This window comes from Perissodus microlepis, chromosome 7 (assembly GCF_051167445.1).
Source record: "Perissodus microlepis isolate ML-2025 ecotype Zambia chromosome 7, ASM5116744v1, whole genome shotgun sequence".
In the NCBI taxonomy this organism is placed as follows: Eukaryota; Metazoa; Chordata; class Actinopteri; order Cichliformes; family Cichlidae; genus Perissodus; species Perissodus microlepis.
In genome coordinates, this window is record NC_140467.1 from 47,564,787 (window position 1) to 47,591,387 (window position 26,601).

The following is a 26,601-nucleotide window of genomic DNA, read 5'->3' on the forward strand; positions in this document are numbered from 1 at the left end:
CATTGTATTATGTAACAAAATTACACGGAAAATGTACATGTAAATAAATTAGTTAATTTAATTTGAACAAAATTTTGTTTTTAGTACAATCAAAAGCAAAATTAATTCATAAAACCCAAAAACTACCGAGGACAGAATTACCAGACCCCTGATGCTCAGCCATGTGTCCTTTTTGCTGGATAACAGCCTTAAGTTTTCAGCAAATCTCACACTCGTCTCCTGAGCAACCCCGGCCCATTCTTCTTTGGCGAGTCTCTCAAGCTCCTCCAGATTTCATGATCTTGTGGCACGGACCTGGAGCTACAGATTTTCAGATGGGCTCTGTGCAGACCAGTCAGTAACCGTCACTTTGGTCTCCTGGGGGTAGTCCTTCACCAGGCCCGACACATGTTTTGAGTCATTGTCATGTTAAAAAACAAAGCAATGATGCAGACCCAGTTTTGCTGCTGACTACTTGAGATTTTCTTTCAAGATGGTTAAACATCCTTCTTTCTTTCTGACTTCTTCCACCTTGATGAGATTCCCAGTTCCAGACACACGGAAGCATCCCCACAGCTTAATACTACCACCATGTTTTAACTGTCAGGATGGTATTCTTTGGGTTGTTTGCCTCTCTTGTCTTTCTCCAAACATAAGCAACATCTATGTGGCCAAAGAGCTCAAGTATCAACTCACCTGACCAAAGGATGCCCTTCCAATATGCATAGTCTTTCTCCAGGTTGTCCTTAGCATACTTCAGTCTGGCTTGAAGGTTTCTCTTCTGCGGCAGTGAAGTTATTCTTGGTCTGCAACCTCATGGCCCACTCCCGTGCCTAGTTCTAGTCACTGTCCCTTTTGAGATTATAATTCCTGATTTGGCTATTAGTTATTGATTAGAGTCTTTGCAGTTATTCTGGAGTCTCTCGCTAGTTTTCTTTCCAGGATCTTTGAAATATTTTGTTTCCTACATCTGCCAGATGTGTGGCTCTCTTTGAATGTCTTGATAATGCTTCACACTCCAGTCACTGACACTCTAGAAAGCCTGTGATAACTTTGTATATCCATAAAGTTAAGCTATAAAGTTAAACCACATCAGTGATTTGTGCTGTGACTCAATGAAAAGGTCAGTTTTTCAGGGGGCTAACAAAAGAATTTATGCTTTTGAAGAAAACCAGTATGTTTAGAAATGCTCTGTCTAAAAAAACAAACAAACAAAGAAAAACCTCAACTGAGAAATTTTTGACAAAAACGTAAAATTTCATACGGGGGAGGGGCTAATAGTAATTTTGTCGTCATGTGTAAATTAAAATCATAGCCACAGAAACCTGTGAACTTCAACAACGATTTGACACAATATATAAACCCGATTCATTTTTTCAAATCATATTGTGTGAGCCACATACTGTGGATCTGCCAATAGCTCTGTGCTGTGTAGTCATGCTAACCTTGTGTTGTTCTTGAACTTGAGAAAAAAGTGCAAGCATGTGACACACTGCTGCGGGCCTGGCCCCTCACAGCCATCATCACTGCATTCTGGGTCGCAGGGTCCTGCAAGGGTGAACACTCGCAAAGTCACAGCAGCATCACGTCACATCACAAGAGAGAAGTTATTCAGACTGCTGATTTTATTCTGTATTTATGTAAGAGCCTGCCACATTAAGCATACACCGCATCCCAGTTCATTAAGCTGCTGACTGAGAGGCTGGAGATAGAACAACAGAAAGCTTAGTACTATCAAGATGCAGGGTGTATGACTCACCGCTGTATTCTTCGCTGAGATCGCTATCCGTCGGAATCTCAGCTGATCTGGCTCGCTCGCGGTGCGCAGGATACGGGCGCTCCGCTGTGCCATAAATCACCAGGGACCACTTCTCCAGCACCCCTGTGAAACAGCAGAGAGATAAGAGGCTTTGTCCCGCGAGGCCCAGCCCTGTATTTTAACTGCAGCGAGCCGAGGTTCAGTGCATGTTTCATAATATTGAGACGTTGCAAAGAGGAAGAGCAGACCTAGTTTGAAGCAGTCTTTCTTCTGAGAGGGAGTATCCTGGATTTTCAAAGTCCATTCCCCCGCTGCCTGCTCCCCCCAGCAGTGAGCTGTCATGAATTCCCAGTTCTGAAATCCCTCGGTGGAGTTGTCAAGAGGCCTAAACGAAAACATTACATAATCGTGCTCACGCTGCTGCTTCGTCTACTACTCGTTATATGATGATTTAAGGGATGTGTTTGCTAAAGACACAAAAGCAAAATCACCTTAATGTTTTCATCTGAATCAAAGATAGGAAACATGGTTCGCTTCAGGAGGGCAAACCGGGTACGTGACAAATCCCTTTGTTGTGTTCTTATTCATGGCTCATAAATACATTACAGCTTCAGCCTTTTGTAAATGATTTATACATTCATATGAAAAAGCAAGCTTATCCCCTAGAAAATGCTATAGAATAAAATGGAAGCGATAAACATTCAGTCCTGTATGAAAGCACAAACAAGAAAGATGCAGTCCTGTTTTCTAGTCATTTTCATATTTTAAAAAAATCAGTCAATCACATGGAAAAAATCTAATCGTCACAGTCCCTCTTGTCCTCCTGTGCTGACCTGTAATCTATCTTTTCTGCTTCCTGTGTGTTTTTTTAATCTCTCCTCTCTCTGTGTATGAGTGTGGCCTTACCTGAAAAAGACTTTCAGAGCATATGTTGCTCTAAAAACCTGTATATACCTCTCAGCACTGATGGTACCTATCCAGATGTGCAACCTGCCAATTCCATAGGCGCTGATGCACACGCCATAACCATCAGAGATGCAGGCTTTTGAACTGAGCGCTGATAACAAGCTGGACGGTCTCTCGCCTCTTTAGTCCAGGGGATGCCGTGTTCATGTTTTTCAAAAGGAATTTCAATTCATCTGACCACAGAGCAGTTTTCCACTTTGCCTCAGTCCATTTTAAATGAGCTTTGGCTCAGAGAAGAAGGGCAACATTTCTGGATCATCTTCACATATGGTTTCTTCTTTAACGGGCATTTGTGGATGGCACAGCAAACTGTTCACAGACACCAATTTCTCCAAGTCTTCCTGAGCCCATGCAGACATTTCCATGACAGCATGATGCCCGTCTTTAATGCCGTGGGGGCATCCATTGTGGATTTTGGTCCTTCTCCACATCCCTGGGAACTTTTGATGATGTCTTCACGATTTTATGTTGGAAATGTTATGTTTATTATCCAATTGTTCCACAATTTGCCTACTAAACCACTCATCTTTACTTCTGAGAGACTGCTTCTGCCATCATGTTACTGACCATTTTTCCTAATTAGTTGTAACAGCTGTTTCTTTTTAGTACAACTTGCTTTTCCATAGTTTTGGTCCTTTTGTACCAACTTTTTTGAGACTTGTTGCTGCCATCACATTCAAAATTGCTGACATAATTCATGAAATAGTAAAATTTCTCAGTTTTAGATGTTTTCTGTGTTCAACTGTGGCTAATATGTGGACTTACAACATCTGTAAATTATTCTGTTTTTATTGAACTTGTACATGACCTCTCGCATTGTTAAAGACTGTTAATTACTTCATCCGCATTAGAGATTTCGTCTGAAAACCTTAATAGATACCTATGGTCAGGTATAAGCCAAGCTCTAAACTGTTCTTTAACACTTGGAAACACTTGGAGGAAAAAAAACTTAACTTAAACTTAACTTAAATAGATCTATAAATTATTGTACATAAATTAGTCTGTTGTCTGGAAAATCATTGTGAGGTACTAATTTGAAATAAAAAACGACACAAGCATATAAAGAAAGACCAGGATTTTTGGAATCACATACACTTCACAGACAAATCACAGACAGAAGGCAAAAAATGAATTCTGCTCCAGATTGTATCAGCACAGATTAGACTGGAGTCACGTCTAAATGCCCTTGGAGGGAGATTTGGAACAGGCAAGTTAAGAAAGCCTTCAAATATTTTCCAACTAAAGGAATTTTGCATATAAGGCTGGTGAAAAATGCCAAAGACTGTAAACAACGACACAAACCAGCAACAAGGAGGAAATTAAGCCTGTAATGGTAAGGGTGTGTTTACTTTTTTCCATGGAATAATATTAGATCTGTGATTTTTCTGTAGTGTCAAAAAATTAGTCTAATTATTTAAGATAAAATAAGCACCATGACTGCTCCTTTATTTCCTATGATGTCACCACAGCACATGGATCCTCATTGATTTGGCACAGATAACTGCCTTGAGGTGACTGTTGTTATGATTTATTGTTATAAAATTGAATGTGTACAAGCTTGTAACCGGGGATTTTTCATGTGTAAGGCAAACACATTAACCACTACACCATAGTCACGCTGCCCATCCATCCATCCATTGTTTTCTGCTTATCCTTGTCAGGGTCACAAGGAGGCTGGAGCCTATCCCAGCTACCATAGGGCAGGAGGCAGGGTACACCCTGGACAGGTCAACACGCTGTCGCAGGGCTAACACATAGAGACAGACAACCATTCACAGTCACATTCACTCCTATGGGCAATTTAGAATGACCCATTAACTTAACCCCATTAACTGAGTGTGTAAAACTTGGTTACTGTTGGGTCTGTGTTTCCACAAGCCCCGCTAGTTTAGAGACTTATTCCTCATGAAGAACGCAAGACATAACAGAACAACCAACTCGCTAACGAGGGAAGTTTGGGTCAGAACCAGCTCTTGGAGCTCATGCTCCTCACCTGACTCCAGCCCAAATCCTTCCAAGAGTAGTTTCCCTCGCAGCTATTTATTGACAAACTGTTACAATACACATCACAGCAAAAGCACCTCCCCTCGTAAGACCCCTCTTGGTTACAAAGACAATGTGTGTGTGTGTGTGTGTGTATGTGTATGCATGTGCAAGAACGTGTGTGTGTGTCTCTGTATGCATGACTTCCTGCTCACCAAAAGGATCATAAAAGCAGGAAGCAACATCACAAGAAACAGATCTGTCAGATAGGATGTATCTGCAATAAAACCTCCCCCAGCACAGCGTGGCTGGAGAGGTGGTCAGAGACAAAGGAATGTCCTGATCCTATAGATTGAACTAAGACTTTACAAATTTAAGAAACACAATGACAACATTCAACAATTAGACTTAACGGTTACTGTGATCATTAAATGCCATCTTATGTGCTGATTGTTCGATATCAGCTAATACCTTGATGACGCACTAATTATTACCTTTTAGAAAACAAAGATCAAAAGCGTCATGAAAGTAGAACATGAGCAATTAAAAATCATCCCTTTATTTGTATTTTTAAATGGTCGGTGAAGACTTATAGCTTAACACCTCTAGTGGTTGCACAGCAACTGGCTAAATACTCCAGTCTCCTTGCCATCCAGTCACGAACTCTCTCTGTCTGTTATTTGGTGCTTCACAGGCGGTGCACTTCAGTTTTTTTGGGTTTTTTTAACCTTTTCACTGAAAACAACAGCCCACTCCTGCTTGTAACTTTGCTGGTGAGAGCAGTTAATAGGAAACCAAAACAGTAAGGTTGCAAGTGGAAACCAAAAGGATGAGCTCAAAGACATCAAAATGATCAAGGGGCTGTAGATACAGTGACCACTCAAGTACTGATTACAGCAGCTTTAAATAGTATCTCAGCAAAGGTGAAGTTGATACTTTTAACAGGTATGTTTTATATTTCGGTGTTATATATTTCAAAAAGTACCATTATTCCTTTAATTTAACAAATGTGTCAAACTCAAACATTTGGCTTTTGAAGGATTTGATGTTTATCAGTTAATCTGCAGAAACCATTGCTCTCGGTTACCTGTTTGCCAGCAGCTGCGACGTGGTGCCCAAAGGTGACGTGAGGGTGATGGAGAGATCACCACGGCGACCGTGGCTTATGTTAACCCGGACCACGACGTGCTCCACATAAGCGACGTGCTGCGGGGCCTTGCTGGAGCAGCCTGTAGTCTCATGCACAGACATTAGCACTGAGCCCGGATGAATAAGTCTGTCATGAGAGAAAAGAGAAAAAAGAGACGCAGGGAGTAGTGGAGATAAAAGAACAGGCGGAAAACAAGAAGCGCAAGAGAAAGTTACGAGGAGAGCCGCGGTAAGGAAAATGACACCCATTAAAGTACGACCGCGAATCAGTGTGAGAGAAATCAATTCGAGAAGAGAGACAGAAATAGATAACGTGCGATAAAAGGGGAGGAATCAAGGAAAGCCCTGAGTCGAAGCAGAGATCTCTGATACCTGCTCAGCTGGATGGCAGCCTCCTCCGCACATTCATGCTGCGAGGGGACTTGTTTCCAGCGCTCTGCCTCCTTCACCATGCTCTCAGCATCCAGCAGGCCAAAGCCGTACAGGTGGCTCACTAACAGACACCAGCACATCCCCAAACACACACACTGCACATTAGCTGGGGCATAGAGAAGGCACTGTAGCTTATAAATGACTTCACACACTCCCGAGACTTTGTAGGCGTTTATCGCTCTTCTGCTCACAGTACCTCATTAGTTTGTATGCTCGCTGCTTTATAGTTCCCCCAAAAAAGAGCTGAGAGGAACATTTACTAAAATATGCTTATCAAGTCAGGGGATTCTTCTTTTTTATTTATTTATTTATTTTTTGCTGGCAAATATTAAAATAAACAATGTGGAATTAGAAAATCAGCAGAGAGCCGATGGGAGTACCTTTGTATCCGGCTCCATTTACACGCCAGTCAGGAGCACTGAGATGATGAGCTTTTGATGTCCGGACAATAATGTGCTGCAAATCCCTCCAGGTTAGCAAGGGGCTGAACGTTCAACAGAAGGAAACCACATGCTCTCATCACCCGATTGCACAAATTGATCTGAATACGAGCTGCATGTATGGATGCTGTTATTAGAGGGCTGCTTACTTGGCTTCCAAGGTGAGAGCAATGACACCGGCAGCTACAGAGGCGGCGAGGGAAGTCCCTGACTGGGCCATGCTGCAGCTCTGCTGTGGACCCACGGTCACCTGTGGAGGAAACCACTTATATTTATTTTTTTATATTCACCCACTATTAACATGTTTTTGCACAGAACTGCTCTTTTTTTGTGGACTCTGCTTGACTGTATGTGTATTTTTTTTGCGCATCAAATCATTTTGGAAAGCATTCAAACGACTGGCAAGAATTAACTAGGAGGATTCAGCATTAATGTGATCAATATTTAGGATTTAGGTTATGGATTTGCTATAAATTAGCTAATTAATCCTGTCTGGTTTCTTACCCTTCATTTCTTTATATTTTCTTGGGAAGATGGGAAATAGTGATTTATTGAAACATGTGCAAAACATGCCTGAACTGTCCACTTGGACAGTTTCCTCAACATTTTTAAGGACATGCTGCAAACCATATGACATGTTTCCCCGTAATGGCTCTCTGAGAATCACTTCACTGGTGCAGATATTCTATTTTTATCTGAAACTCTATTATCTTTGGATTTTTAGTACTCAACTAAAGAAACAACAAAATGAAACAAAAGAGGCAACAAATTATGTGCTTAAAGATACAAGAATAAATTTGGCTTTTGCTAAGTTGCCTGTTATATAAAGACTACTTGAAAAATATTTTAAAAAATAAAATACAAATCTGGCTCCTTGGAAATGAATTGCAACTCAGGACAGTGCTGTATATTGTAGAATATGGGCCTGGTTAACCAGCAACTGGAACACACCTGTTTCCAAAAACCAGTTAGGTAACATTTGTCATAAAGTAGGTTAATTTTTAAGTTTGCACACACAAGATCACTCACAGAGACAAATGCAACAATTTAACAAAAGAGCCAGAGTGACAGAAATTAATCAAGATAATGCATTTTGTAGAAAAAAAAAATAGAAATACTGGCAAATATAGTACACATAATTAGATTTTTTTTGTTTTGTGTGTCCGTTGAGAAAATAAAATGGAAATCATGTAAGCCTAAGACCAGAGAAGCAGCTCTCAGTCAAATTACTCTAATCAGCTACCCAACTCTGTTTACCCACAATGTCTGAAAATCACATGACACGATAGAAGTATTTGGCATTTTCTACACTCAGACAGTGATTTCATTCCAATTGTATTCCATTTTAATGCCTACTGGATTCTCCTTTATTACCTTTACGTGCAAAATCTGTATGTAATCCTAATTTGTGTTAGTATAGAGTAACTACTATCCTTTGTCCATGGTGATGTGCCATAAACGGGGGGGGGGGGGGGGGGGGGGGGGGGGGGGGGCATAAACGGGGGGGGGGGGGGGGCGACGACGACCCTTCCAGTTAGATAGACAAAACAAAAGAGTGAAATCTGGCATTTCACAAAACATATTTCACACAACATTAGGAAATTTTCCTCGGGCCGTTCTAGTATGTTAATATTATACTGCTGACTGAGTTCTGACGGCATACACCACAGTTCTTGTAATGGCTTTTAATTAATGAAAATTAAAGCTTTAAGAATAAACATGAAAACAAAATCATTTGTTGCTGCGGGTTTGAACGAGCTGCTCCTTTCTGTGACTTCACAAGTTCAGCTTTGTTCTGCAGAGACAAAAGTTCACAGAGCCTCCGTCTTGGGCATATTTAGTTGATTGACAGGTGTCTCAGATTATCACACTCAGCAGACGTTGCATGCTCACCCCCCCCCCCCCCCCCCCCCCCCCCCCCGACACCACTGCCCAAAGCCAATGCTTAATATCCCAAATGTGTATTTTCTGGCTTTGAGCAGCTGGCAAGATGCCGGTGAATGTTAAATCCAACTACAGACTCTAAGACATCCAGTGTCATCATCAGATGACTTTTAAATTAGCAGTTAATATAATTTTATTATCTAAATAACTTCATGCCCTCTGAGTGGTAAATGCAGTGCAAACATTAATGTCATAACACGACAAATATCTCGTAATCTGTGTTCAGAAGAAGCAACTGGAGTTTAGTCAGTATCACTGCCTTGCATTGCTTCACTTCTTCCTCTTATTGTAAAATAATAATTGCTTTTGGACATTTATGTCTAAAATATTAAATATTTAAAGGAATTATATACCCTCTTACAGATAGTAGACCATTGTGTTTCTTGTTTTCCTTCTTGTCTGTGAAAAACTGCATATTTTGCATGATTTAATAGCTTGTATATCACAAGTTATCAAGTTGTCTCCACAACACCGTGAGACACGTTACCAGTAGCTCATGTTTCTGTGAAGGAATTCTGGCCCACAGCATTGCTTTTTTGGGGCATTTGTTCATGCACAGCTCTTTTGAAGTCCCACCACAGCATTTCAATCCGGTTAAGGTCCGGACTTTGACTAGGCCATTGCAACACCGCGATTCTTTTCTCTCTGAGCCTTTCTATTGTAGATTTGCTGCTGTGCTTAGGATCATTGTCCTGACCCAGGAGGCCAACACACATACACACTGGACATACTGAATACTTTATAATAAAGGAGAGTTCATGGTTGGCTCAAGGACAGCAAGGTGCCCAGAGGTCTTGTGGTTCATTGAGTTGCAACTTTTGCAAACTTCAGCCTCTGAGATTCCACAGTGCAAACTACTAATAGTTAACAGAAATGTTGCCTTTCGCAACATATTTTTTAGATTCAGCAACTTGTGTTTGTGTCTATATGAATGTTGCTTTGGATTGAGGCGAGAAAATGTTTTTCCAGCATTTGGGTAAAGCTATCTTCAACAGACTGATGGCAGGAGAGCGTGGCTGCTCACTACGGTGGAAGAAAAGAAGCTATTTTTTGAATCATGTGCATCTTAATTAAGTTCTCTGTTACCAACACTCACCATCTCCTCTCTGTCCCATCCGCCGTACGCCGTTGCCAGCGTGGAGGGGCACGGCTCCAGGTAATCTGGCTGGCTTCCACGCTGAGTGCTGCTGCTGATAGAGATAGTGTAGATACTGTTGCTGTAGCCGTCACAGGAGCAGTAGTCACCTCTTTCCCCTCCGTTTCCTGACGGCCAAACAAAGATGGAGCCCCTCCCTTGCCGGCCCTGAGATTATTTGGGTAAAGCAGACAGAGGAGATTAATTTATTTATGATATTTACATATTGATGTTGAGGAAAAAAACAGAACAGCTCTTGCAGTAAATATACAGCCGCAGGTGGGACACAGACATAAACAAACACAGCCACACTTTTTTCTCTCACTGTTTGAATGCCGTTCTGTAAAACAAGACAAGTCAGAGGTCCAGGTCCATCCAGAGTGGCCCCGTCATCTTTTGGGCCCCAGCCGGCTAAGTAAACATCAATATACCCTGGACTGAAGCTAAGCGACTGGGCCTCCACGATGTCTGTTACATCTCCATCCAGCATTCGGATGCCTGGGGGAAAAGGATAGCACCAAAGCGATGATAAAGTTTGAATCCCCTGCTGTATCTACAAAACTTTGCCTTTCAAGAAGTCCTTCGGCGTGCGAGTTTCATGGCGTCACATGGACTCACCGCCTATGCGTGCGTGGAAAGAAACTCCGACGGTGCACCGAGAGCTATTTGCAGCCGCAGCAACCACCCCTGCGCACTGAGTCCCATGGCTTCGAAGAAAGGAGGAGAACATCAGAACACGAGGTTAAATGCATATGCATGAGGAGAAGACGGGCTATTTCCGTTACATCAAGCTATGCGAAGACAGAATTTAGACTGGGGACTTTGCATATCCATACATGCATGTAATTACTGGAAAACGGAAAGGGAAAGCATGCATTAATTAGAGTTCTGGATTATGACAGGGCAGCTGCAAAGCAGGTGCAAAGACAATTCCAGAGATACAAAGTACTCACTTGTTAACAGCACTGGTAGAAGAACGATCTTGGTTTTGTCCGTTCACATCAAAGCTGGCAAAAGGATCCTAAATCAGATAGATACTAAGTAGCGGCACATAACACCATGCCAGCAGCTATCTGACTGTATTTCATCAGACAAATCACTAAGAGCATTATTCACCAGCCCACTCAACAGCTAAGTGGATCAGACGTTTAATGTCCATTCCAATACTCTTAGCTGGCCTTTCCAAACCTTTGGCCCAAAAACCCTGCTCACAATATCTGTCTGAGCTCTTACACTAAGAGCTCTGCCAAACTGCTTATGATTAATGTCCCCTTCCCAAGAAGAGTGTCCCATCCCAGGGCACTTACATAATTTGGCTTCAGATCCGGATGCTCTCTCTCGATGCCATCATCTAGGACAGACACCACCACACCCTTCCCAGTGTACCCTCTCCTCCAGGCCGCTGCAATGTTCATGTGAGGCTGGCAGGCTTTGGAGTCACTGCACTGCTGTGGAGCGAAATAGTGGGACATTCAGCTTCACCCTCAGGAGTAAAGAATAAATGTGGGTCTATTTTAGGCTCTGTCTGTCTGTCTGGGTTTGTGTGCGTTTGTGTGTCTATGTTTCAGACTTGAGCATGGCAAAGGAAAACAAAACAAAACAATCTGACTCACAATGTACCACAGGCGGTTCCACACTGGGTCGCTGAAGTCCTGCATGTGGTCGCTGGACTGATGGTGCGTAGCAGGGAGGAGCTTTCTCCTCATGGGGATAGGAGAGATATGACCGGCACTGGAGATCCTCTTTACTCTTCTCTGGACCACCTGCTGCTTGAGCCATTCCACCTTAAAAGGAACATTTGTACAGATGTTTATGTCTACTTTTTTGGATCCATTGTGAAATATTTCAGCAGCTATAATGCATTTACTGCGCTGGCAAAAAACAATTATGTTCTCAAGAGGTGGGGCCCTGACACTGTACCTCTGGTTGATACTCTGATGACTTATCAAAGACAAAGGGCACAAACGTAATCAGTGCAAGCTAATGACTTGCACGCTCTTCGTTCAACAGCAAAAAAACACACAATCCCAAATTGCTGCAACACGTGGCTGTCTCACTGAAATATAAACACATCCTGATCATTCTGTAAATTGCTCATATAACACTGTTTTAAGGTCAAAATGGTAACTTTGTTCAGTGAAGTATCACAAAATGTGGACGCTAAACTTTTCCGCTAGTGCCTTTATGAGGCTAATATCTGCTCTTAGTTGTTAAAAGGTTTTAAATTTGGTGCAAATTCAGAAGTTTTTAATTGTTTTTATTCCTGCAAACCTAATTACATTTCTTGGTTCTGTTAATGGTTGTTAGGGTCTCTGAGTTCATTTATCAAATACGTGCTAATGTGCTCTGAAACTCCTGAACAGCTCCATGTTACAGCTGCCATTATAATCCTGTTAGTGCATTGATGTTAGAATTCAGTTTTAAAAAAATACTGTGCTTAGTAAAGCTGCAAACATGGCTCCACCAAAGAAGCAGTTTCCTGTCCCTGAACCCGTTATAGGGCACTTATTAAAATTCCTGAAAATTCACAATAATACAATAATAGTGTTCGCGTTGGACACTTTTTTTTTAACTTCTGTGACTCTTTCTCAGGAATTTTCACTGTTATGTAGCAAATCATGTTATGGTTAAAGGCTGAATTTAGCTTTACTTTTGTTGGCCAGCAGGGGGAGCCTCCTCTGTTTTACAATAGTCCAGTTGTATAGAAGTCAACATAAAAATAACCCTTTGTCTCTTACACCACAGTAAACTCATTGCAGTTGAGTTTCTGTGTTGTGCTTTTTGTGTTTTTGAGGTTTCACTGAATACAAGATGATGTTCACTTGTAAATTGTGATCTCCATTAGAATCAAAACAGATAACAAACATAGAAGGTTATGATTCTGGGCCTTTCCTTAGCATGCCACGTTGATGTAGGAGAAGTGAGTGGTCCCTTGAATTCTTAATCAGATTCATCCTCCCTTTTAAAAAAACTCAGCTCGAGGCAACATTCATCTTCAATATACAATCCATAGGTCATACAGTCTGAATTATATTATGTTAGTGTGTTGTGATTTCAGACACTACTCGATTATACGTGAACAAAAATGTTGGTACAAAGTGACATTAATGCTAAAAAGTCTGACGTACGCTAAATGCTGTGAAAAAGATGAATCCCTAGCTGTTTACTAAATGTAAACTCAAAAGCTCCTTGGATGGTTCCCTTTCCCTAGTTGGAAAAAAGTCCTCCTGGCTAACACTGACACTACTATCGACTATGTTCTTTAACTTCTGAAGGTGGAAGACAAAGAAAGTGTGATTTTGTGTGTAACCAGATAACACTGGGAGTTGCTTAGAACCTGTCTGATTGTACTATATGCCCAAGCTGCTTATTGATACTATAAGAATTTGATGCAACCCTGAACACCTTGTTGATCTTTAAGGACTTCTGACATCTTTAGGTGTTGTTAGTGTTCGTGCACACAAAGCTGTAATGTGAGTGGAGGGACCAGAACAATGAACATGTGTCCCTATGTGTACGTGGAGTGTATGGAGGGGACATGATGCTGCTGATTAATAATCCAGTAGCTTCCCAGTCCTACTCATATCTCATTACTATACCTTGGTCTCCTTGGCGACGCGATCAGTCACTTCTTTGTTGCCTACTTTGGAGTGATTCGCCGTCTCGTGATGGCGAAAACTGTAATGCCTCTTCAGGTCTCCAATCTGGTGAAAACACATATCAGATCCTCGAAATGATTTTGTTTGCAGGTGGAGGCGTGCTGCTCGTTCTGCTCTGCTACTGTGCAAAACAGCTTTTTAATTATTAAACTGCTCGTGGTGTCTTTTATTAACACGGCTACCTTATACCTCTGATAGTTTTACAGCCCAGGGCAACCTGAGCCAAAAGGTTTCAGCCACACTGCTGCTCATCTGTGTACTGGTGTAGCTGCACATACCACGTCACTGTGTGCATTCTATAATGTATGTCAGCTAATATTTTTATACAAGCGCAGTCCACTGAGTAATGACTAGTTAATAAAACACATGACAGCTCACACTATTGCAAGAGAACAACAAATTATGCCCTTAAATATTTTATTAATATCTTTTTAGTGAAATAATTACTTTTTGATTTTCAACCTCAGCAATATAAGATTACTGTATAGCAGTCTATCTCATGTGCAATAAAGTACAGCATGCTATTTCTTTGGAGTTTAACTGTTACTTTATGAAAGTGTAGAAAAACGAGTCTAAAATGAGTGCAACTAATGCAGCAGTGGCTCATAGAGAAGCAACTTTGGATTATGGTTGCTGGTTAAGTTCCCAGCACTAGCACTGCCTGTAGTGTGTCTTTGAGTGTGTGTGTGCTCACTGCTCATTTCTGGGCTAAATGCAGAGGTCAAATTCTTGTTGAAAAACATGATTTATTTATTTATGAATGTATGTGTTCATCTGCTGCTTCTTTAAATCTTTAGCAGACATAATTCATTCGTTCCTGGATGGCTGACCATACAGTACAGACAGATATCAACAGCTTTTGATGCAATCCTAAAAAATATTAGTAAAGCCATTAGTGGCTCCACAGTTAGATTTGTCCAATATTTCCAGTTTTCCAATAAATGAAACTTCCAAATGCAAGTCTGGTAATTGTGTAAATAATTGCCCTCTTCATGTTTGAGGGCACTCACCTGTCCCATGTTAGTAAATCCATATTTCTCTGCTATCCTGTTCACAGATTCGAGGTCCCCTCTTATTTTTATCGCCCAGTCGTTTGTATAAATCGTTGCGTGGCAAAGCTGGAGGAGAGTTCCCATCCACAGCCCAATAAAACGCGCCATTGCTGCTTATTTCTCTCGGTAAATAGCCGGTGCCCAGGTGTTTCACGAGCTGTCCCCGCACTCTGTTCTGCTGCAGATGCTTCTCATTGCGGGAAATCCGCTGGCTCAAAGACGCAGGATGCACCCGATGTTCTGCCGGCTGAAGTTGTGAAGACTTGACTTCTTCACTGACTACAAGCTTCTATCAAATTACTTCAATATGGAGGCCGGGGATCAGCTACAGTCTGTCCTTTATTGGGATCTGATCTGTGGGTTATACTTTACGTATATAGATCTTTTCTTTACTCTTTGCAAATAAAATGAATGAGCTGTCTGTATTTAAAAAAAAATAGAAAGCTCAAGTAATCAGACGTGATAAATATTAGAGGAGAAAGACCCCGTTGGCATAAGTTTGACCTGTACTTTCATTTTTTATTTATTTATTTTTCTTTAGATGTTTTCGTACTGATAAAGACTTCCCCTATTCATACTCAGAAAGCAATAGACAGAAACACATAGAAACAACAACATCAACATTTTCCATGGACCATCTGGGCAATGAACAATGAACTACTGGAAGTTTTTTCTGTAATTTTACACATTTATGCCTTACACTTCAAGCCTGGAAAGTCTTGCTAGATGGCCAATGATGTAAAATGACATCCTCCCTGCTCAAGGTGGTATATTTAAGTTGAATTCTTTTGTGACTTACCTGTTTGGATGATTGAGTTAGAGATATCAAGGCATAGGCAGCTCTAGCCAGCAGGTGCTGCTAGGCCTCAACTCCATTAATCCGAGCAACTGAAGTGGATCTCTCTGCTGTGTTTGTGCCATTGTGAGACTTTTTACTGAATTATTTTACTAATATTATTAATTGTTGTTGATTATTTGTCTATCTTTTATTAGCCAAATTATTATGTCTGTGTGTTGCATGCATACAATTTGTGGACATAGCTTGCTAACCAAGCTAACTAGCATTACCTGAAGAATTAGCATTAACAACAGCCAAAATGTTTGTGTTTTGAGGGTTCAAAACAAAAAGTCCAAAACTACTAGGTGATGTCAGAGTGGCTATGTACAGTACATATTTTATACTGTCTATGGCTGAGAAACAAAAGATGCATGCTGAAGAATAGGAAGGGTGGGCTTTATACAGGAAGTACTGGAGCAGGTGTCTCCATCTACCTGCTGCAGCATAGAAATATTTATTTATCATTATTAATATTTATTATTTATTTAACCTAAAATTCAGTATCAGTTTCCTACTCGTGTGCTAAATATTTAACACAGAAAAGCAGTCAGCAAGGAGCATGGACTGTAAGTTTGCAGCAATAACAAACTTACAGTCCATCGAGCCAGCCAACCACTTTGTTTATCGTGGCTGGTGCTTATCCCAGCCTTCAGGGTGAGAGGTCATCAAAAGTGGCTGAGGGGTGGCTCTAGCTCAGGAGACCAGGTCATCTACTAATTGGAAGGCTGGTCATTTGATCCCTGGCTGCTCCTTTGGCAAGATACTAACCCCAAGTTACTCTCCAATGCATCCATCAGAGAGTGAATGTGTGTGAACGTTAGATAGAAAGCACTTCACCAAAGAAGCAGTGGCTGTACGAATGGGGGAGTGAGGCATGTTGTATAAAGTTCTTAGTGGTCAGGTAGAGTAGAAAAGCCCTATATAAGATCCAGTCCACTTACCATTTACCAATCAGTTACAGCGTTAGCACACAGAGCGAGATGAGCACAACCTTATAGCTTACAGACTGACCACTCTGAGCGTGACTAGTCCTTCCAAAAAGTATCTTGGTGGCTATTTTGTTTACAGGTTGATATTTGGTTGAAGAGCAGAGAGCTCCCCTATATTTACCTCTCATGGATACCATGCTCAGTGAAAGGTACATCATGATAGGTTACATATGTTAGCCAGCTTGAAAGGAGTAGCCATAGATATAAGCTGTTTTCATTTATCAGCAGTTTGTTTAACTGTGGGCTGAGCATCTAAACCACACATAGGCAAAATATGGCCTGAGGACAGGAACCACCCAGCCAACTATCTCAATCCAGCCCACAAAACAAAACAGCCCCCCTCAAAAAAAATCAATAAGAAAGAGCAGCATACAGAGGAATCTTGAAACAAATAACTGCAACAAGTCTGCTCTGCTGTTTAACTCTATTCCAGTCCAATGTGTTTCAACAGTGACCTACACAGTGGTGAATGTGAAACGCCTGAAGAGATGTAGGCTAAATGTTCTTAAAGCATTTAGGTGATATTTTTTTGTAATCACGATTTGAGTTTCTTTATGGGGCGATTGTGGCTCAAGAGTTGGCAGTCCGTCTTGTAATTGGAAGGTTGCCGGTTCGAGCCCCGGCTCCGACAGTCTCGGTCGTTGTGTCCTTGGGCAAGACACTTCACCTGCTGCCTGCTAGTGGTGGTCAGAGGGCCCAGTGGCGCCCTCTGATCAGTGGCGCACTGACAGAGTAGCCTCGCCTCTGTCAGTGCGCCCCAGGGCAGCTGTGGCTACAATGTAGCTTGCCATCACCAGTGTTTGAATGGGTGGATGACTGAATGTAGTGTAAAGCGCTTTGGGGTCCTTAGGGACTGAGTAAAGCGCTATACAAATACAGGCCATTTGCCATTTTTCCACCATGCAGTCCTTTTCTTGCTTTATCAAAGTCAGTGTGGCACTCTGGAAACAAAATTTTGTCTACTCCTCATCTAAACTCTTTAAGACGCCATAGTTACCTCTTCCAGCTTCAAATAAAACGTTTTCTACTTGTTTGATTTTTTTTGTTTTTGAAACGCTAACCTACGCCTCTCAGTTTTTCTGTTGATGTTATCAGCCTGTTTTTGAAGCCTGTGCTAATACACCTATTTGTATCATTTGTAATGTTAACGAAGACCAGACATCAGTACTGGGACACTGACATGTTACACCTACTGGAACTGATGGCCATGGAAACCCATACAGTGAAACTCCCAGTGCACACTGTTTATGCTGATGTTAATGCCAGAGGAGGCTGGGAATGCTACAGTTGCATGGCTAGGTGCTTGATTGCGGCAGCTGACATCGAACTCCAAGCAGAAGCTTTTTTCTCACCACCATACATAACATATTTTTTAACTTGTTTAGTATTGAGATTAAAGTGAAGAAAATTTTGGAGAAGGAGATGAATTAACTGTAATAATCTGTGTGATCTGCAAAGTTGGATAGCTCAGTTGCCTTAGTTACATTGCAGCATACTACAGATAAAACAAATCCTCTCATCCAGAGCCAAAGTAAGCGATTATTCTATGTTTTATACTTCTACAATACTTTATTACATGAAAAAAAATGCAAATGGCAGGGGATGATAGGAACCAGAGGATGATTAACAAGAATATGCGACACAGCATGTCTCAGTGTGTTCCTGTTAGTCGAATCATTATGCTTTATTTCAGAAGAGCCGGCGCCTTTTCTTAACTTACATCAGACAAAAAGCTGCTAAAAACAGCCGTCCTGCCATTCTTTTATTTTCCCACAGTTCCGCTGTTCATTTCTAACTACACAGCGTAAGTCAAATGTGCACAACACTGCTTTGTTTTACTCATGAAAACTTAAACCAAAGCTTCACAAATCCCATAAATACTCAAATATTCAAACTCAAACACAAATTTCAGACCGTGCTTAGTGTGCTCGACAGGCAAAGATTGGACGAACGGGTGCTTCATTTTCCACTTCACGCTATGTATTTCATACTGTGATTTTATTTTTGCCTGAATGGGCTCAAGGCCAATATGCAGAGATGTTTCTATAACATCCACCGACACTCATAGTAATTCCAACTAATGCCTCGGCATCAGTCATATAATTATGTCACTAGAGACCTAGTATATGTGCAGCAGGTAAGTGAGGTTCATAACAGCATGTATGCAGGATATTGTTGGAGGATGACTTACTAATTAAGAAGACGTGTAGGCCTCAGCCTCTAGTTGCTGTTTTGATGCCGTGGGAAATAAAGGCAGCACAACAGCTGATCATTTCTGAAAAGAGAGCAGCTGTTCCCTTCTGCCATACTGCACTTTGTATTCATACATACTTATATATATCTCCCATTTAAAAACCTTTATCATCCAGAGACTTCGGCGACATTTATTTGTTCTGATTTTCTTTGAGGAATGAAAGGAAGGTCTCACAAAAAAAATAAAATCTTGTTAGATAAAGAAAAATACTGTCTGGAGCATCCGTTCTCTTGTGTTTCGTGTAACCTGAAGGTCTGAGTAATTCTCGGACAATATCTCTGCTGCCTTCAAAATAACAACCTTAGGGAGAAAAAAAAAATAGTTAGAATGATAGATTTGATGTGCAATCAGACAAAAATTTGGAAATTACAAAATTATAATGTAATTTCATCATGGCATCTCGATTCATGATGCTTTCAAAGTAAGAAAAAAGAGAGAGAAAGAAATGGCACAGCTTCAAAAGACCTTCTCGGAGCTTCTTCCTCGTGTACCTACCTGTCAGAATATTTTGGTGGTTAAAGTCTCGCCCGATGCCTGTTCAGACCTTGAGCGGTAAATTACAGAGAGCAGGTCCATGATGCAACGTGGACTCACAGTCTTTATCATCTGCTGCACAATGAAATGGAAAACAAAACTAGCTGAGCAAAACAAAGGGAAAGCACCTCTTGGCAAAGCAGTCACAAGACTTTGAAGTTATCTAACATGTCTTCAGAGAGACCGACTTTGATGTTCAGAAAAGTCTTCTCAAGCAGTGACATATTCCCCTGAAAATAATTGTCAAACGTGTTCCTGAGCACACTGACTGCCCTGCAGGCAGCACAGGCGTGAACTCTTCTTCTTTGTTCAACTGTTCTTGCTGTTTTGTATGCTCTGTTGTGTGGCATCATGGGTTTTGCTGCATGACATGCCATTTTGAAGACGCGAGTGTTTGCCACTAACAGTGCGGGTACGAGCAGGGAACAAGGGAACAAGCACATCAGTAACATCGAGAGGACAAGTTTTGCGGCGTTAGCCTCCAAGAGGATGCGCGTGACTTGAAATGGAAGAACGCAAATGCAAAAGTCCAAAATCCAAATTTTTTAATGGCAAGAAAGGTGATCGGGAGAAGCAAACAGATCCAGCGAGGGAGGAAGCAAAAGCAGAATTCAAACGAGACTAAAAAAAGGAAGAAAAAAAAGATGATAACTCAAAGAGCAGACAAACAGGCATGCACAAGGAAAAAATAGACAGGAACTGCTCAAGGAAATGTTTGAACAGCTGGACAACAATGGCTTCAAAGACAGTCTGACAAGTAGGGGGAGGCTGCGCACAGTAGCTATAAGGAAGAGCTTAGTAAAGGAGCTGGTGAAGAGGTGGTGAATGGAACTTGTGTGGAAAAGAAACAAACTAAAACTACCAAGACTGCACGAGAGCCAATGGAAAAAAATGCAAAACAGGAAATCAGCTGAGTGATAAACATGAAAAAATCCTTTTCTCTGGCATTGTGTTTGGTATATATGTTTGTATGGTTTAATGAAACCATCACATAAATCATAAATCTACATTGGTGACATCTTATGTTCAAAGATTGAAACAGTCCGACAGTTTTTATCACCATTTTTTTTTTATTTTTTATTTGTTCTTTGAACCAACCTTCTAGAAATTCTTCATGCGGTTATACATTAATGTTGCATTTTATTCAAATTAATATTAGGCTAGTGATGCACTCAAAGCCTCAACAATTCATTACACTTTTACTCCTAAAGACTTGTAAGAGAGGTCAAAAAGCACAAGGGGTCACTCTGATGAGGAGTCTCTCAGAGGCCAATTACTGCACCAGAGCCGTTCAGTGAAACAGCCAGACGTGGAGGAATGTAATGATTCAGCATCTGGTACCTTCAGAGCTACTCGCTTCTATGCTGGGGAGAAAGACCTTGCATAGTTTCACATTCTCTGTCTCAACGGGCTCACCACATATGTAACATCTTGGATCCAGACAGTGAGGAATGCGGAATGCTCAGAAATGGATACACTTTGTGAAATGTGCACCCTGTTGTCAGGAAGGCTTCCAGAGTGACAGTGGCTTGACACGTGTTAACTTGTTCTGCTGCACTCTATTGACCTCAATAAACGTCTCTGTGAAAGACATTCCTGTCTCTTGTATGTCCTTTCTGCACAAGCAAACGTCTCACATTATAAAGAAGCGTGATTGGAAATATTTTTAAAAATTCTCTCATCAAACCTCACGGAAATGCTTTGCTACAACGGGCTTCTCTAGCCAAATGCCTAAGGGGCTCTAAAATAAGGCTAATCAATGGCAGTGGGAGCCTTTAAAAAGATAGGAAAAGCACTTCCAGCCTGCAATTTCCACTGTCCAAAATGTCATGTAAGAAATAGCACTTAAGGGGGAACTGCCGAAGACAGCCTTCAACCTTTTTGTAGGATACCCCTGCACATTTTAAAAAAATATATATATATTTTTGCCACAGCGTGTGGGCAGAGTGACTACTTTTAGATGTGGAGAAAGCTTTTTCACACAAGGCTGATTATTGGCTGGAACATGACCAAGTGTCACGTACGCGAATATAAAATAAAAAAGGCATGCAAATCTCAAATGACCCCACACCGTGGCATCTCAAAGAGACAGAAAAACAAGTTTCGGCCCTAAAAACCTGATATTAGTTTTACTACAACTACTAAAACCCTAGCGCAGAGGCTCCACAGTGAAGTGGTTTATGTTTTCCTATCAAATGAATGATTGCCAGTTCAATTCCGGCAGGAGGCACAAATCATTTGGGGATTGTGTCTGGTGTACAAAAAATTCTGTCAAGAAATGTGGAGCTTCTTGCTGTGGAACCCCATTGTGATTAAGGAAGCAGCTGAAAGTAGAATTCCAGTGTCTTTGATTTGTGGCATAAATATGCTCAGTCTTAAGGAAGGGGGGTTCAAAAATGCAAAGAGCTTTAAATAAGGAGAAATACTTTAGTTAGTTTTTGCCTGATTAAAAACACACTTTTAACACACGTGCAGTGAGCTGAACTGTATTGTGGCAACACAAACTATAGAGAAAGCCATTAGAAGTGAAAGGAATTAAAACCATTTTAATGAGAACAGCTCCTACGTAGGTGTTCCTCCAAAGCTAATATTGTATACTATTGGGAAGTTGGTCTGGCTCTTCTGAACCTCCTCCAGCATGAATTCAGTCAGGGCCCCCTTGTCACATATCATCCCACTCTTTCTTAAGATCTCTGCTGTGTGTGCCTTCTCTGAGGTTTTCCTCTGAGTGGAAGATGTCCAGAACAGAGCCAAATAGATTATTAACGAATTCAGCTGGTTGGAATTTTCCTTCTTTTTTTTTTTGTTTTCCTGTTACCTCAGCGTGTGCCGAGGACATCCCATCACATTTCTCTCCACAGCTGGAAAAACCCTCGAAAACCCTTCGTGTCACAGAACCACTTTGAGTCCTTTCTCAGCCCCAGCCATGGGGTGTTTACGTTACATTGCCCCCACCCTTTCTTTTTTTTTTTCTTTTTTTGCATCAGTGCCAGCAGTGGCAGGGGAGAATTTAGCTCATATTTTATTAAACCAATCTGCAGCTATCGCAGTTGACTCAGAAACTTGGCAGGTCATCTTGAAATGGGTACTTTTTAATTCATTATTTACCATTTCCAACTGATGCATGCGCTCATAAATATAACTGTGCGTTTGTGTGTAGTGCCTCTGAAATCTACAAAGATAAGCCAGAGGATGTGCCCAGGCATTGTGTCAGTCGGTATGTGTGTGTGTGTGTTTTAATTTGGATCCCCAGGTCCGCATTCAATCCATATTTTTCTTTTATTTGGTCACTAATGAGGCTTCTTTCTCAGTTCAAAGAAAAGAAAGTACTTTCAAGTATCATTGCAACTCTGGGGCTTGTTTATCAGCATCATTATTAAGTCATTGAGAGAAGACAGTTTATGTTGCATCATTTATTGCATTAGCCTCCAAACAATATTCGCTGCAGGACCGGCGGACAGGTTAAGGCTGCTGCACCTCTTGACTTCTCACTCTGAGTGACTGCGAAATGACCTCTTTAGTTGTAATGTGGCAAAGTAGCAGCCGAAACTCAATGACTCATGCAGTAATAGCTTTACCGCTTCCTCTCAGCGTGTAGGGCCGGTTGTTTTCACATGCCCATTATGCATGCTTGTTGATGCCTCCAGACATGTCCCCCCCCCTCCCCCCTCCTTCATTTTCAGCCTCCTTGATGTTGCACCGAATTGCGTGAGCCAACTTTGACCCTTGATGTTTCTTTGAAGAGGCCGTTGAAATAAGCTTGTTCTCTCGCATTTCTCTGCAGACAAGCCTGGACCAGAGGCGCTTTATCTTATATGTCAGTGTGACACACCGGCAGCCAGGGTAGCTTTCCATGTGTAGCTTTTGTGTGTGCCAGCATTCTTGAATAACACTGCAGCAGTGCTGACAAAATAGTTACCGACCTCACCTCAGAATCCTTACACACACACACACACTCACACACACTTCCTTTCTCTTTATAGATTCAAAGCCAGTCTTCTCTGGCTCCTTTGTTCCCCACTCCAGGCTGGGCTCAGATCCTCTCTGCTCTCTGTAAGCCCGCTCCGCTCTGTCATCAGGATTACAGGCTGTGCTGTAGCAGATTAATGACTGACAACGCTACACTCCTCTCAGCATTGCACGGCACACACAGAGCTACCAGGATGGAGCGTGTGCCCGGTTGTGAGGGAGAGAGGAACAACTGCGGGGGAGATAATGCATTGTGTTGGTCTGAGAACAATATGTTAGCTGTGAGATTGGATGTGAGTGCCTGTGTGTGTGTGTGTGTGTAGTTGCGAGAATGTGTGCAGTTGCGTATGCGGCCGAGCTTGTGTTTGTGAATTTGTTGCTTATATGCACGCTCACGTGCAGAGCGAGCTTTTCGACTTCTACACGGCAGTGCAGTCATGTCAGTGAACATTGGGGGGTAGTGATGTGCGATACTGCAGATTTTGGTGTTGATCCAATAAGTATATACAGGGCCAGTATTGGCGATACCAGTACCAATACTTTTAACTTAATAAACTTATGGGGAGAGCAGTGTGTCATGACTTATGAGATGAATCATCATCGGTTTGTAAACTCTGAACAAACTTTAATGACCACTAAACTACTGATGTAACATTTTAAATTGTATTAATACAATGTCTGGCACATGTCTGTTCACAGTAAAGGAAGAATTCCAATGAACAGGGAAACATATGACAAAAAAACCCCAAAACAAAAAATAAAAATCCTTTGAAAATTCTTGAAACTCTGATTTTTTCTTTCCACAAACTTAGTTGACACAACAAAACACACATTTCAGCTTTTCATGTATTTTGAAACTGCATCTTTTGGAGATCTGCATATGTGGCTGTCTGTGAAGCACTTCTGGTTAAAATGTTTTACATTAATAAAACATTATTTAGATATTTTTCATAGTGCATGTTTTAAGTATATTTTCTTTACCCCCCCCCCAATCGATACTAATGCGAATCGATACTCGCATTAGTATCGATCCAATACCAATACCACCACTGGCATTGCTACTATTGATTTGGATCAATCTGCCCACCTCTACTGGGAGCTTAAAACTGCTTAAAACAGTGTGTGTCTGCACTTATCTGTGCATATGTACATATATACTCTTGTCTTGAGCGAGTGGGGGGGAGGATGTAGCAGATACGTGTCCAGTACATAAAGAGCTGTGGACGTCCTGAAATATCCTGAAACATCTTTCCCCTCCAATAACTCTCCCCTGCAGAAACAAAGCACAGTCTGTGTCTAACTGCTTTGTTTGAGGCAAAGTGGAAACTGCCAGTTGTTGTGCAAATCCAAACAAGCAGGCAAACAAAACTGAGAGCTAACGCTAGAACTCCGAAGTTTGGAATAAATTAGGCCAGGATCTCACACCACCTCAGAGCCTCGCAGAAGCAGCTTATGTGTGTCATGAATTACTAAGTAGTAATATTTGGGGCTTCTCACAGCCATCAAACAGCTGAGGCTTAATTTCCCGAGACTTGCCCTGGAGTGTCCACAAAAGTGGGCTGTCGGAGCTGCCGTCTGAGGACTGAAGACTCGTCTCTTTTTGATGTCTTAGAAATGTTCCTAGAAGTCAACAGTGATTGTTTCTTAGAAGTGATAAATGCCTAATAATAATCAGTGATACCCATGCTCCATTTTTAAATGACTTCATTCATTTTCTCTGCTCGGCTAACACATTTCAAAGAGTAAATATTACAATTTCATTGAAATTATTTGAAAACTGGGGGTAACTAAGTTATTGAGATGTTGCATGTAAAAGATACAATGCATTTCTAAAGCACAACACATAGTTGTTGTTGTTGTTGTTGTTGTGTGTGTGTGTGTGTGTGTAGTAATTTATTTGTCTGGACATATATTTATATATATTTCATCTCAAAAATATGATTTTCTAGACCGAACAGAGCCTCACACATCCACATATAGCACTTTCATACAGCTACTCAGCACATCCGTATAATTGCAACATACACACACAAATATACACATTTTTATATCTTAGTGAGGACATCTAATCATAACTCAATCGTAACCCTGACACTAGAACCAAATATGTATTTTTTCCTCTTCTTATTCCTCTTTTTAACATAATTATTATTTATTTATTGTTGTGTTTTTGTTGGTGTTGTTGGCAGTGCTTTGTCTCCACACACCATCCTGTTGTATGTTTGTTGTTTTACAATAAAATGTAAAAAATAATAATAAAATAAATGTGGGGCTCGTGTTGTTGCCTTGATTTCAAAAGCACTTCGGGGATGCACTTCAAAGCAAGTCCATCCCCGTTAAAATGCCCAACTTCATGACATCAGCGGACACAGCACATACCATGCAAAAACCTTTATTTCTGTGTCTCTGGAGCTTACTTTCTCCTCTTTTGAGAAATGTACCGGCCATGATATTTTTTTAACCTCCATTTAAATTATGTTATGGCTTAAAGCTGTGCATTATTAGAGAAGTGGTGGCTTGGTGTGACAGACTGGTGCGAAAGTAAGGGGATTGTGTCAATGCCAGCAGCTTTTTTGATTCACTAAACTGGACTTCTCCACTGTCCATGTGTTTTTTGTGCCTTTTGGAGCTACATTTGTTTGAGAGTCTACATGGATACCTGTCAAATTAGCAACAACAGCAGTCCCTTAACTCTGTAATGCATTTTTTCCCTTCACGGAATAAAATGCAGTTTTTATTTTAGTTACAGAACATGTTAGCACTGATCGGGTAATTCTGTGTCTGAGTGATGCAGCTTGCTGATAAGGCACCTCTTATTCAAATATAAACTGCTGAAAAAAATTGAAGATCTCAATGGGGGAAAAAAATCATGCTTGATATTTACACAAATATGGACTGGGTGATGTGTTTGGAATGAAAGGATGTCAGATGGAATTGATTTGGTGGAAGTGGTGGACCTGCTAGTTTTGGTATTCTATGGCAAATGCCAGTCGGGCTCCATTGTACTGGGCAGCTAACACAGAGGACATCAGTCTGTTTCTGATTGTTTGGTCAGAGACATTGACACCTGTAGCCTGCTGGAGGTCATTTTGTATCTCTGCCATTGCTCATCCTCTCCCTCCTTACACAAGTTAGCAAATGCCAGTCTGCTGATGGGTTAATAGTAGTAGTAATAGCCTGTCTCCTGGAATCTCCAGAAATCCATGCTCTTGAGACTGTGCTGGGAGACACAGCACACGTTCTGGCAATGTTACATGTTGAATTATCTGATCGTACTGCAACCTCTGTCCAGGTATAGCCTGTAATCTAAACTGTAATCTCTGTAGAGCATCATTTTGAAACTTCAAACATATGGGGGATGTCACAGTGACTATCATTTATACACAGTCTATGACTCAACTCCCAAACCGGACACTGCTACTTACGCTAAAGTGAAAACCATACACACAATAATTCCACTGTGCACTGTGATGGGCAAAAAACACACTGAAGTCTGAATGACAAGAGATACCAAGGAGC

At 41.2% G+C, this 26,601-nt stretch overlaps 1 protein-coding gene across 2 annotated transcripts in view; it reads right to left on the bottom strand.

Annotated features, from left to right (window-relative positions):
• pcsk5a (proprotein convertase subtilisin/kexin type 5a) overlaps nt 1-19,196 on the bottom strand; it is a 45,542-nt gene extending 26,346 nt beyond the window's left edge. Inside the window, exons 1-15 of one of the 2 annotated variants that reach the window (XM_084935514.1) lie at nt 14,457-19,196; nt 13,387-13,491; nt 11,401-11,571; nt 11,095-11,235; nt 10,741-10,808; nt 10,406-10,494; nt 10,113-10,285; nt 9,749-9,955; nt 6,858-6,958; nt 6,649-6,752; nt 6,209-6,329; nt 5,775-5,963; nt 1,987-2,123; nt 1,739-1,861; nt 1,425-1,527 (exon numbers count right to left, since the gene is read on the bottom strand). In XM_084935514.1, coding sequence (XP_084791640.1) covers nt 1,425-1,527; nt 1,739-1,861; nt 1,987-2,123; nt 5,775-5,963; nt 6,209-6,329; nt 6,649-6,752; nt 6,858-6,958; nt 9,749-9,955; nt 10,113-10,285; nt 10,406-10,494; nt 10,741-10,808; nt 11,095-11,235; nt 11,401-11,571; nt 13,387-13,491; nt 14,457-14,606 — 1,982 coding nt within the window. In that variant the 5' untranslated portion in view covers nt 14,607-19,196. Of the gene's footprint in view, nt 1-1,424; nt 1,528-1,738; nt 1,862-1,986; nt 2,124-5,774; nt 5,964-6,208; nt 6,330-6,648; nt 6,753-6,857; nt 6,959-9,748; nt 9,956-10,112; nt 10,286-10,405; nt 10,495-10,740; nt 10,809-11,094; nt 11,236-11,400; nt 11,572-13,386; nt 14,217-14,456 lie in introns of those variants that run through there. The other variant, XM_084935513.1, reaches the window with a different exon arrangement.
• Nucleotides 19,197-26,601: the final 7,405 nt, after the last annotated feature.